Source organism: Chaetomium tenue, assembly GCF_020726465.1.
Source record: "Chaetomium tenue strain MPI-SDFR-AT-0079 chromosome Unknown F5144scaffold_3, whole genome shotgun sequence".
Classification (NCBI taxonomy): domain Eukaryota; kingdom Fungi; phylum Ascomycota; class Sordariomycetes; order Sordariales; family Chaetomiaceae; genus Chaetomium; species Chaetomium tenue.
This window is the reverse complement of record NW_027117331.1, coordinates 2628592-2641083: the sequence shown is the minus strand read 5'-3', so window position 1 is coordinate 2641083 and position 12492 is coordinate 2628592. Positions and strand designations below refer to the sequence as shown.

Below are 12492 nucleotides of genomic sequence, written 5' to 3'. Positions count from 1 at the left end.
TGAATACCTTACCTAGAACCCTAACACCCCAACGCCTCAACACTGCAGCCAACCAACGCCATAGCCGATATCCAATCACCAAAACTCCAACAACAACAACAATATCATGTCTTCTCTGGCTGGGGGTTCCTATCCCCCAACTCTGGATGATGCTCTTGAAAAAGACCGCTTGGCGCAGGCCATTAAGGACTGGACCATCGCCAATGGTTTAGCCGTTCGGCCTCCGCCCGCCGTTGTGAGCAATAATCCCGAGGGAATTCTGGCCATGAGTGCCCCAGTCACTCTGTTCCCAAGTCCATTCCCCAAAGGCTGCTTCGAGGAGGCCAAGGCCATCCAAACCAAGTACAACGAACTCTACGCCCGCATTAGCCAGGATGAGGAGTATCTCAGTGGCCTTGTACAGGAGTGGGTTTCTTGAGGATATGAGGTTTTATCACAACGTCCCCTAACGCTGGTGGCAGGGTTGCTAGCGGCGATGAGTTTATCGCTGAGCTGTGGAAGATCCACCTGCGAGTGAAGGAGGAGGGCTACGTTCAAGTAAGAACCGAACCGTCTTTTCTTTCAGGCTCGCAGCTTCTCACTCAGGCCTCTGGTGGTTACTAACTATCTACCAAGAACCTTGCTCTCGGTCTTTTCCGGTCCGACTACATGGTCCATCAGGACGGCGATAATCTCCAAATTAAACAGGTCGAGTTCAACACCATTGCCTCTTCGTTCGGAGGGCTCTCTGCGCAAACTTCCTTGCTTCACCAGTACAAAACCCAAACAAACCCCTTGAACTAGAAATCGTTTTAACACGCCCCAGACATCTCGCCAAAAACGAGTATCCCCTCCTGCAAAACCCCATATCACGTTCCTCCGTCGACCTCCCCGCCAACAACAGCGCAGAGGGCCTCGCCGCCGGCCTGGCAGCCGCCTTCCGCGCCTACGGCCAATCCACCCTCGGCCACCCCACCTGCGTCCTCTTCATCACCCAAGACGGCGAGCGCAACGTCTTCGACCAGCGCCACCTCGAATACGCCCTGCAATCCTCCTCCACCACCCCAGACCCCATCCCCGTCTTCCGCCTCCCCTTCTCCCAACTCCTCACCCACACCACCCTCGCCCCCTCCTCTCCAACCCGCCAACTCCTCTACCACCCCCCGCACAACCCCACCCTCACCTTCGAAGTCGCCGTCGCCTACCTCCGCGCCGCCTACGGACCCTCCGACTACCCCACCCCCACCGCCTGGGAAGCGCGCTACCAGCTCGAGCGCTCCGCCGCCATCAAATGCCCCACCATCCTCACCCAACTCGCCGGCATGAAAAAAGTCCAACAAGTCCTCGCCACCCCCGAAGCCGTCTCCACCACCCCCTCCGCCCTCCGCCGCTTCGTCCCCAACGACGAAGCCGCCTACGCCGCCCTCTGGCGCACCTTCACCAACATCTACCCGCTGGACACGACCCCCGCGGGCCAGGCGGCGCGGCGACTAGCCACCGACCCCGACGCCTGCCAGCGCTACGTGATGAAGCCGCAGCGCGAAGGCGGCGGGAACAATTTCTACCGCGGCGCGATCCCGCGCCAGTTGAAGGAGACGCCCGAGGAGTATTGGGCGTCGTATATCCTGATGGAGCTGATCACGCCGCCGCCGGTGGTGAACACGATTTTGCGGAATGGGGTGCTGGAGCAGGGCGGGGTGATTTGTGAGCTGGGGGTGTATGGGACGTGTTTGTGGGATCAGGGGACCGGGGAGGTGTTGCGGAATGAGGAGAGTGGGTATTTGTTGAGGACGAAGGGGGATCAGAGTGAGGAGGGCGGGGTGGCGGCGGGGTTTGGGTGCATGGATTCGTGTCGGTTGGTGTGAGGTTGTTGTGGCTTGAGGTGGGGATGGGGTGTGGAGGGAGGTGGTAGAGTGGGTGGGTGGTTAGAGGTCGCATAGGGGAGTTGTTGGCAGTTTGAAATTGAGATTATAGACCGTACGCTTGCTTCCTACCCTGCTTGCTGCAGTGGACAACTCAACTGTCGATTTCAAGAACTCCCCAGGCGGCCAAAAATGACGACAACACATCCCTGCCGAACCTCCATCGCCCCTTTGCAACCCCCTCTTCAACGCCTCCTCCCTGGCCCAACTTCAGGCCACCCCCCGACCGCATCCTCCACCTCCTCCATAAACGTTGCCCTATTGTGTACCGTCGTGCCGCCCAGCACGACCCTGAACCCCGGACTCGACGCATTGATCCCCGCCACCATCTTGGCCTCCTCATACGTGGTCCCGCCGATGATAAACACCACGACATCCTGCGGCTTATCCCTGGTGGCGCCGCCGCCCTCGACAAACGGGTACTGGGTCTCACGCAGCTTGCCCTTGGCCAGCTGCTGCAGCGTCATCTCGAGCAGGGGCGAGTGCTGCGTGTAGACGTTCTCGACACCCTTGAGGCCCTTGAAGCGCGAGCCGGCCGAGCTGAAGAGGCCCGCGGACTCGAACAGCTCGGTGATGCCCGACCCGGAGGAGGCCGACTGCTGCAGCGAGTGGTGGTAGGTGAGGATGTGGCCGACCATGGCGGCCTTGCGGGCCGGGACGCCGCCCGCGGCGGTGAGCAGGTCCGTCAACATGGGGAGGGCGTTGGAGGGGTGCTTTGCGTAACGCAGGGCGTAGAGGGCGACGAGGGAGACTTTGTTTTCTGGGGTGACGGAGGGTTTCTGGATCTGCTCTTGGATACCCTGGGGGGAGGCGGTCAGTACCATGTGTGCCGAGAGGGGAGGAAGGCGGATAATCCCGCTCTACTCACCCTGAGGTCGGTTGCGTGGTTGTCGTTACAAGCCACGCTCTGCTCGACCTCGCTGACTTCCAAGAGGTTATCGATGCCAATTAGCCTGCTGAGCTCGGAGACGAGTGTGACGTGTTTGGTGACATTGCCCGAGAGCTTTCTGAATTCGGGATACTCCTCGATGAAGCGCTTCATGTCGGCTATTGATTCGATGTCGGCATTGTTCTGGGTTTTGACCTGGTATTGCTCGACGTAATCCTTGATGTTGCTCCCCAGATCGCCAAAGTTGAGATACATGTTCTTCTTGAAGAATGGGTCCTGGTCTTGTGAGAGGACAATCTCCTTGAGCTCTGGCCGGATGTCCGGGACCTCGCTGAGGTCGACCCGGCCGTTGTTGATCCCGAGTAGTTGATGTACCATGGCCTGGTATGTCCACTGCATGAGAAGGGGTGTGATGGGGTCGTCTCTCCGGTCAAGGACCAGAAGAACGGGGGGTGTATCGACTTTGCGAAAATCGAACAGCTGGTCTTCCTGCGTGATGTAATACCGGACCTCGGAAGCGAGCTTCTTCGCGAGGGGGCTGGTTTTCTGGTACCTGATCAAGGGTTTCTTCTTGAGGCTGAGGAGGACAGCGATGATGCCGTCGGTAGCTCGCTGTAGGGAATCTGTGTTCCACGTGTCTGGGTTGCCGCTCCACAGCCGATGCTTCGGCAAAGACATATTGAGCGAGAACAGATCCGGGTTGATGACGGCGTAGTCGAGAAAGTACTCCTGGACTAGCTTGACTACTTCGTGATCATCCGCTTCGGCCAGACGCTCTAGGGTTGACTTCTTGACAACATTGCTGAAGAACAGATGGTATTCCCCATATTTGGGCTCTCGCAGCTCATCGATAAGTAGACCGATGGAATCGGGGTGTGGCCTTACGAAACACAAACAACGGAGATGGCGCATCTTCTCGCGGTTGGAATTATCGAGACGGTCCATGAGGTAGACCTCGTGGTTGAGTAATGCAGACTGGGTAACGGCCATCGAGATAAAAGGCAGCGTCTCCCTGTCCAGCAGTAAGATCTTCATCTTGGCCGACGGCGCCCCGGTTGCGCTCTCGCCGGCCGACACCATCTTGGTGACATAGCCCGTCGATGCTTGCACCACATCCATTGTGAATAATAGAGTGGTAAAAATACGACAAGACCAATTCCGTCAATGAAACCGTTGGAATCGTGAAAGAGGTCTCCTAACGATTGCTCGAAAAGCGAGGCCACATGTTGTTTTGTATTGGGTGTCGAACAAGCGAGTCTCAAGCCAGCAAGCTTCTTGACTGTGTTTGGCGTTGAGGGAGAAAAGAACCTGGTAATAATAGTATAGTAGTAGTTCCGTCTTCGATGAATGCAAGAGCGAAGCTCACGGGGCTTTGATGGTGAGTTGACGTTCCCCACGGCCGCCTTGCCAAGACATCTTACAGGGGTCACCTGTAGCGTTACCAGGTGCTGGGCGCCTGATAAGATAAGGGAGCTTGTTGTTCTGGGTTCTGTTTCTGGACTACTTTTAGGTCTCTGCTCCACTCCTACAACGTCACCAACCTTCGCCAACACCATGCAAACCCGTCGTCAATTCGGTCCATTTCAGTCAATATGGCGCGGGATGTTTGTCCAACGAATTCCGAGCCAACGTGAGTCTAATCCCGCCGAGTTTCTTCCACTCTGCTGCCAGGTTGGGACATCAATTAGTCGCAAATCGCTAACGATGGGTTTACAGGCTCTCCTTCACCCAGGGCTTCATTCTCGGCCAGATATCCGTAGTACTTCTGATCGCCGCCTTCATCAAATTCTTCATCTTTGGCGATTCCCCCTCGCCCGAAATTACCGCATCGATCCGCGCCGCCGAGCGTCGTTCACGAACACTCGCTCACAAGAGGTCGCTCTTGAGCCTAAGGGAGTCCAGCACCCGACGAGCAGGCCAGCAACCCACCCTTAATAGGAAAAAATCCAGCATTCTGCGTCCAAGCCCCCCGCCTTTGACCATCGGTTCCATCCTCGACAAGACATACTACAAGGTGGACAGCCATCAGCCGGAGAGCTTGGATTGGTTCAATGTGTTGGTGGCTCAGACAATTGCACAGTTCCGTAGCGATGCCCAGCATGACGACGCAATTCTCACCTCGCTCACGAAAGCGCTCAACGGGACCTCACGCCCGGACTTTGTCGACGAGATCCGTGTTACTGAGCTGAGCCTGGGCGAGGACTTTCCCATATTCAGCAACTGCCGCATTATCCCCGTAGACGAGGATGGCCTCAGCCTTCAGTCAGGTAAGGCCTTTGACGCAGGCATGGCCATGCGGGAAGGTGCCCGCCTCCAGGCAAGGATGGATGTCGATCTCAGTGATTTGATCACCCTAGCTGTCGAGACGAAGTTGCTTCTCAACTTTCCGAAGCGGCTCAGTGCAGTTCTGCCTGTGGCCCTAGCTGTGTCCGTTGTACGGTTCAGTGGCACCCTGTCCATATCGTTCGTCCCGAGCAACCCGTCCGAGAACACGCCGACCAAGATGACCTTCACCTTTCTTGACGACTACAGGCTAGACTTTTCCATCCGCAGCTTGATGGGAAGCCGTTCAAGGTTGCAGGACGTGCCCAAGATCGCGCAGCTGGTAGAGTCGCGCCTCCATCGTTGGTTTGACGAACGGTGTGTCGAGCCGAGGTTTCAAGAGATTGCCCTCCCCAGCATGTGGCCGCGGAAGAAGAACACGCGCGGCGGCGACGAGGCGATTGCCGACGCAGAGCGCTCCATGGGCAAATCAAAGGGTATGGAGATGGCCAAAGAAATGCGAACCGACGCTCGGAGAGAGGCTGAGGCTGAGACGGATGTGCGAGCTGATAGGGGACACGAATCACTGAGATACCGGCGACGACCACAAACCGACGATTCCTTTTCTACGTCCGGGTCAATGCCCGGCACGATGCCAGACCTTGACATTCCGACATGAGATCCTGACCGACTTGGACGGAACATCGCTTAATACATCGCTTCCCGGTCCGCGGCAGCACTTCAGTACGGAAACGTACCGAGAATTCTAACCCTCCTCTCTTGACACCAAGTTCGGCGAGGTTTGTTTGCCGAGCCGAGTTTTGAGCGCACTTGGATCCGCACATGTACAGTTGCAAGGCCAAGTTGGTAGGCTCATGTGTTATTCAAGCGACGCTGTATCGCCTGATGGAAGATGAGACGGTCCGATCAGATGGTCGGGCGTCGGGGATTTAACGGGATCGGTTCGTGCCGCTGCAGGCTATGGCATTGGCTACTAGGCTACCCACTAGAAGAGGTCGGAGGATAGAGACCAACCGCCCTCTAATGTCGGGCAACATTATTCACCACTCCTGAGTCGCCACTATGAACCAGTTTCGAAACAATGGACATATGTGGCCGCTCAGAAACAAAAGTCTTCTCGATCGCGTCTTCCCTCTTTCCAATCTATTTGTCAACGGTTTATCCTTACGTACCTACTAATCCCTCTCGCACAACACTTACCACAAGGCTCTCGGAAATTGCTTCCAACTTCACTGGCTGGTGTCTCGCCGCTACTTTGAGGCCCACTGCAGAATGCCGATGAAAACTGCGAACACGTCGACAATCCCAGCAAACAGCCGAACCCATTTAAGAACACTCGAAATGGCCAAGCCACTCTGAGTTGTCTCTTGGCTAGCAAAGCATTATTCCCAACGTGGGCATTTTGAAGTTGGGCTGTCCGCACGGGGTGTTGGCGGCAATCTGCGTCAGTTGTGCCACCCCAAGCCAACGATACGTGATGTCCTGCTTCAGCCATTACTCAGGGGTTCGACCCTTGGCTGCAGCCGGGCGGATCGGCTCCTCTGCATGCGTGCGCGGCCGGCACGCGAGCCTGGTGGGAGAGTATGTACATACATAACATACCGTTTTGGGCCAAGGAATACAACCTCTGCATAATGGGTATCGCAACGATCTTCGCGCTTGACAACGTTGCAGCGATGTCGAGGCGGTCTCTTTGTTCTCGATCTCTTGTTGCTCTTTGGAGACACTCCAATCCCGGTGACCCAGACGAGAAGTGATGGAGTGCGGCGGTGTAAGCATCCGGCTTTCGTCGCGCAATCGGGCAGCCAGTGAGGGCCCAATTGGCGTGGCTTTCGATTTCATCGCGGCGACGTTTTCCATCCCTGCCACAACGATGGTGTTTTTTAGTATTTCTATCCGCGCCGCCGGCTTCAATCGACATGTCTTGTCTTCTCATCTTTTCTCGGAATCACTTCGAGGACCTTTACGAGCACCTGAGTGTTCTGTCTAGCACGACGCCACAAGTGGTAGCTGTGTTAGCTTACTCGGTGTCACTTTCTATGTCAACTATCTGCGCTGCGACGTCCAGAACGGTATGTTATTGCCATTGTTTATGAGGCCAGCTTCGGTTCTCACGCGGGATGGGCTAGGGTTGTAAGAAAACAAGTTGCTAACACTCATCTCATAGCGAGAGCTTGGAGGGGATACATACCCCATCCTGCGCTTCCGTGAGGACAACCCCGAGAACGACACTACTGCGCTCTGCCTCATTCAAAGAGCGTATAGCAAACCCCTTAACAGTGCCGGTGAGACTCAAACAACATCAACATCGGCCCTGGCGACGGAGTATCATACGCAACGTTCGAAACAGAGGATACAGAACATTGCCGGAAGACTCGAGGCCCCAACCCGGTACCAGAACCTTCTCGCCGGGGGGTCCGGTGGCAGGCCGACTTAGCGTGTGGTCAGGTTAAACATACTTACCCTGAATGACCAATGGCCCTCCATGGCGATTATAGCCATGCGCTACGGCCCTCCGGGTATTCGGGACAAGTGAATGGAGAGGATACTCTAGCAGAGCCATCTGCCCCCACCCGCAATCCCGCCCGAGTCGTTGGGGGGAAACGGGTGCCGGGCAGTAAGAACAACCACTCAAAGCATCCTCTTCTCTGTCCGGTCGCCGTTGGTCGCCCGGATCGGTATTCCAAGGTCAAGCATAAGTGTATACCAGGCAAGACGTACGAAGGCCTATCGAAACTCAAGTAAGAGACCTGGCGTCACCATCACACCTTGGGGATTTGCTGACAATGTCGTTGGGGCAGCGAGCATATCAGACGCGTCCACTCTAAAAAGGCTCTATGTGAGATTTGTTTCGAGGATATACGCGGGGTAACCAAGGAATTGCACGCGCAGAAATGCGTACCGACGACGAAGGAAAGAGACACATACCCTACCTTTCTTCCTGACGAGGTGATATCCGAGGTGAAAAACTGGAAGCACACTATGCCCAAGGCCAGCCCTGCACCCGAGGGCAAGAAAAAGGGTTCGGTGGTCCGCCGTTGGAAACACCTTTTTGGGATCATTTACCCGGGAGAGCCAATACCTGAGCCGCGTACGTGCACACAAACACATCTGTCATACTACTGAATCTGCGGTTGACTAACACGCGCTTGCCTACCCAGTGCTAGCATCCTCGCCTTCGGTATCCCCAGAGCCAACATCCTCACAGTTGACATCGCCACAGCCGGCATCCTCGTGGAGGAGCCATGAGCCGCTCGTGCTTCATTTTACAGCGCCGCCAGCAAAGCGTCGGGCGGGCTCTGAACCACATGGCAGACCGCCAGACTCGAAACGGAGACAGGCTGAGCTCGAGGCTCAGGTGGCGGATGAGGGAGCTAGGGCTGTCGGGCCCCAACTCGCAGCGGTTGATTTGGGCCAACCACAACTTGACGGACGCTGTGGTGTGCCTCTCGGAGGGCAGCCACATAGCTCCAATAACCCGCTCGTCAGTCCGTACTCTCTTGACAACAATACCGACCCCAGCCTGCCTACCTACGCAGACGCCCCGCGACACATCGCACCCGCGATAGGCAAGAGGTCGATAGCCACGTCGGAGACCACTGCTGTCACTGGGTACCAGCATGCCGCGTACACGGGCTCGACGGCCTGGTCAGACACCAATGGCCTTCTTAACCATGAGGATCAGCCACTGCCGTTGCCGTCATTTGCATTCGAGGACAAAGATGACCCATTTTATTTTCTGGAACTCGAGAAGGAGGAGCGCTCGGGGACTTTTGAACCTGTGCCGCCTGCCGACTACGCGCAAGATTTGGAGGGCGAGGACGACCACGGCCTGTTCGCAGAGTTGGACGGGAGCATGTTTGGACCGCCTAATTAGGTGGTCTTAAGTGTTAGCGGGCCACAATACATAAAGTAACCTTGTCAATTAGGTAGAAAAGAAAGTTTCATTTTTATTTTTATTTATTTATTTTTAAACCTTTTTTTTTTCTTTCCCTCCTTCTCCCTTGGTGAGGAGCCCCTTTGCTTTGCCCCTATTTAACCCTCAAGGGGTCGAGGTGGGTCCTCTCGCCTCGCAGGTGGCAAACACATGCTTGCTTCCCTCAGCTGCCAAGACCACGTGCACGGTGATGTCACGCCTCAGGTCGCAGCTGCCAAATTCCTGGGCCATTCATTGATTTGACCCTTATGGTCAAGAACACCTTCCCTCTCTACACCGTAGATGCGATGCAATAACGTCAGGCAACTGCCTAGACCTGCACTCCGCCCTTTCTATCTCAATACACTGCTCCTCTGAGCTTCAGGTACCTCGATACCCTCTCGCTCATTTTCTCCATACACGAGGCGGTCGGAAAACATCTTGCCGAGTTGAAGCTAGACTCAAGCTACCTCATGGTGGTGTGATGGAACCAACCTAGCTCCGATACCCACCAAATAAACTTCAAATCCTAAAGTTTGCTTCGGTTTCACAGCCGTTGCTGTCGCCACCATGATACCCTTCATACACGCCCGTACGGAAACAAATCAATACACCCTGCCCGGCCTTTTTGGCTGGCACCGACTGGGAAATCTTGGCTAACGCTGTTCCCCATCCTAGCATTCGTTTACATAGCCGATAAACTCGGCGCTGGTCCTGATGAGCGTATGATGCCCTTTCCCCCCCCCATGTTCCTGTTCTGAGTTTGGAACGTCGACCGAGTTCCCTCGAAACATGGCTGACCCATCCATGACCCCCCAGTCAAACTCATTTTCTCCATCATCGTCTCCTACCCGCTCGCCGGCGTCTTGAAACGGGTCCCCGACGCTAAGCCCGCTTACAAGAATCTGTTTTCACTCGGGTGCGTCGTACTCTCTAGGTCGAAGCGGCAACCAGCGGCAATAAATAGTTAACACCCGGTTATAGGATCTCCATCTTCTTCCTTGTCGGCCTCTTCGATCTCTGGGATGGCCTCCAGACGATGCTCATATCGGCGGGCGGCGCCTTCGCCATTGCCAAGTTCCTACGCGGCTCCCGCTATATGCCATGGGTCGGCTTCGTCTTCCTGATGGGCCACATGAGCATCAACCACATCGCTCGCCAGGCCGCCAATAGCCCGCGCTCTGTGGACATCACGGGCGCTCAGATGGTCCTGGTCATGAAGCTGAGCGCCTTCTGCTGGAACGTGGCAGACGGCTTGCTTCCCGAAGCAGAATTATCCGAATTGCAGAGGGACCGCCGCCTGACCGAGTTACCGGACCTTCTCGACTATGCCGGCTTTGTCTTCTTTTTCCCCAGTTTGCTAACCGGCCCAGCCTTTGACTTTGCCGAGTACCGCCGTTGGCTCGATACCAGCATGTTCGAGGTACCGGACCACGTAGACCCAGCCAAAAAGCCGCCCACTAGACGCAAGCGCAAGATCCCTCGCAGCGGCACGCCAGCCATGCTGAAGCTCGTTTTTAGCCTGGTGTGGATTTTTGTGTTCCTCCAGTTATCCGCCTACTTTGATCACACCGTCCTGCTTCAAGACAGCTACCTGGAGTATGGCTTCCTCCGTCGGCTGTTTATCCTACACATGGTCGGTTTCACCGCACGCACCAAGTATTATGGTGTATGGACACTGTCCGAAGGCGCCTGCATCCTCGCTGGCTTGGGGTATAACGGGGTGGATCCTGTGACTGGTAAGGTCTCATGGGATCGCCTTCAAAATATCGACCCCTGGGGTGTCGAGTTCGCGCAAAACACTCGGGGCTACCTCGAATCTTGGAACATCAACACCAACAAGTGGCTGCGTAACTACATCTACCTGCGAGTTACCCCGCGGGGCAAGAAGCCTGGTTTCCGTGCCAGCTTGGCCACATTCACCACGTCCGCCTTTTGGCATGGCTTCTACCCCGGCTACTATCTCTCCTTTGTTCTGGCCTCGTTCATTCAGACAACAGCAAAGAGTACGTTTTCTAGCCCATCTCTTCTGATCCGCGCCACTGACATACTTGGCAGACATGCGCCGAAACTTCCGCCCCTTCTTCGTCGACCCCAAGACGGGCGCCGCCCTCCCGTCCAAGAAACTGTACGACGTCGTCTCCTGGCTCACCACCCAGATCACCTTCTCCTTTGCCGTTGCCCCCTTCCTCATCCTCTCCTTCTCGGACTCCTGGACCGCATGGTCGCGCGTCTACTTTTACGCCATCATCGGCACCGCCGCGATGATGGCCTTCTTCGCCTCGCCGGCCACAGCGTACCTGAAGAAAGAAATTGGAAAGCGGAACGCCAAGGCTGGAGTCGGCGCGAACGGAACTGCTGGCCGGGGCGGCGATGGAAAGATCAACCGGTCCGCGAGCTCGGATAGCTTGGCTTCTGAGGTGCCCGTCATGGGCATCTCGCAGGATCTGGAGAAGGAGTTTGAGAGTGCTGTGCGCGAAATTAAGGAGTTCGAGATGCAGAAGAAGATGAAGAAGTGAAGTGTGAGTAAGTAGGGGGTGAACTTCAGAAAGGGAATGGGAATGTTAGAGTAGGAGATGGATGGGACGAGGGAAAGGAGGGTAAGGGTTCCGGAAGTAAAGAGAACAAGAGGATATTCAGGTGGAACTTGCATTGCTATATAGAGCAGCCGGCTGAGCGGGAGCCGAGCATCGGAGCATTTGCTTGGGACGACTTTGCATTTCTACATCATCGCGGGTGTGTGGTTACTGTTGAGGGAGAGGGATATGGACAGCATTTAATACCAGACAGAGGACTCGGATTTTGGCAGATAAATATTGTATTTGCATTACGTTGCGTCCCTCTCGTAATCCAACACAAACCACCGCCGCCATATGATAGGCAGGTAGGTTAGGTAGCTAGCTAAACAGAAAACTAGTTTAAACACTAAGTGTAGCAACGAGAGCTGAGCTCTCAAGCGACGGGCCATAAGCTCTAACAGCAAGCAAAGGTGTATCATCATCATCATGTGGCTTTTTGTTTGAAAGATCCCCCACCATGACAGATATCCCCACCCAGGACGAGAGAAAGAAGAAATGATGGTGACATGGACAGGCACCATGTGAACAACAACATCATCAACAACATCAACGCCAACGCGCGTGTTATGTGGATGTGTGTATGTGTCAAAAAACAAGACCTGCCCCTCCTCCCAAAAAAGACCAAAAAAGTTCCGCCCGACTCCGAGAGAACAGACATAAACAGCGACAAAAAACGGGGTATCTTCTCGCGAGTTTCCCCCTTCCCCTCCGTACAATAATCAAAACAACGTTCTCCCCTCCGTCCGACCCCGCCGACCTTCCCTCTGCAGTTTGAGAGAGAGAAGCAGCGGGGGAGAGTAATAAAAGTGATGGTGGTAATACAATAAGTAGTGAGAAGCGAAAGCGCGAAAAAGAGATGTCGTTATTTTGACATGGTGTGCCCATCATAGCCAGGCCAGCCAGAGACAGAGGTGGTGGCAGTTG

At 55.3% G+C, this 12492-nt stretch overlaps 6 protein-coding genes across 6 annotated transcripts; 4 read left to right on the top strand and 2 right to left on the bottom strand.

The window, feature by feature from the left end:
• Positions 1–106: 106 nt before the first annotated feature.
• On the top strand, positions 107–1844 carry F5144DRAFT_591706 (uncharacterized protein; the record flags this gene model as incomplete). The annotated part of the gene is made up of 4 exons (XM_066790300.1): positions 107–405; positions 462–537; positions 616–752; positions 806–1844. The coding sequence occupies 4 exons, from the start codon at positions 107–109 to the stop codon at positions 1842–1844; spliced, it is 1551 nt and encodes a 516-aa protein (XP_066644901.1).
• A 242-nt stretch (positions 1845–2086) lies between these two features.
• F5144DRAFT_601343 (Sec1-like protein) lies at positions 2087–3909 on the bottom strand (the record flags this gene model as incomplete). Its single annotated transcript, XM_066791141.1, has 2 exons — positions 2087–2701; positions 2770–3909. 2 exons carry the CDS (start codon positions 3907–3909, stop codon positions 2087–2089), a joined length of 1755 nt encoding a protein of 584 aa, XP_066644900.1.
• A 473-nt stretch (positions 3910–4382) lies between these two features.
• F5144DRAFT_546698 (uncharacterized protein) lies at positions 4383–5731 on the top strand (the record flags this gene model as incomplete). Its single annotated transcript, XM_066787426.1, has 2 exons — positions 4383–4420; positions 4507–5731. 2 exons carry the CDS (start codon positions 4383–4385, stop codon positions 5729–5731), a joined length of 1263 nt encoding a protein of 420 aa, XP_066644899.1.
• Positions 5732–7307: 1576 nt separating this feature from the next.
• F5144DRAFT_187117 (uncharacterized protein) lies at positions 7308–9049 on the top strand. Its single transcript, XM_066782782.1, has 3 exons — positions 7308–7814; positions 7875–8164; positions 8235–9049. The coding sequence occupies exons 1-3, from the start codon at positions 7549–7551 to the stop codon at positions 8948–8950; spliced, it is 1272 nt and encodes a 423-aa protein (XP_066644898.1). The 5' UTR covers positions 7308–7548; the 3' UTR covers positions 8951–9049.
• A 211-nt stretch (positions 9050–9260) lies between these two features.
• On the top strand, positions 9261–11790 carry F5144DRAFT_568075 (MBOAT, membrane-bound O-acyltransferase family-domain-containing protein). Its single transcript, XM_066788628.1, has 5 exons — positions 9261–9581; positions 9668–9712; positions 9809–9908; positions 9974–10995; positions 11048–11790. Exons 1-5 carry the CDS (start codon positions 9560–9562, stop codon positions 11506–11508), a joined length of 1650 nt encoding a protein of 549 aa, XP_066644897.1. The 5' UTR covers positions 9261–9559; the 3' UTR covers positions 11509–11790.
• On the bottom strand, positions 11791–12204 carry F5144DRAFT_568074 (uncharacterized protein). Its single transcript, XM_066788627.1, has one exon. The coding sequence runs from the start codon at positions 12087–12089 to the stop codon at positions 11817–11819; it is 273 nt and encodes a 90-aa protein (XP_066644896.1). The 5' UTR covers positions 12090–12204; the 3' UTR covers positions 11791–11816.
• Positions 12205–12492: the final 288 nt, after the last annotated feature.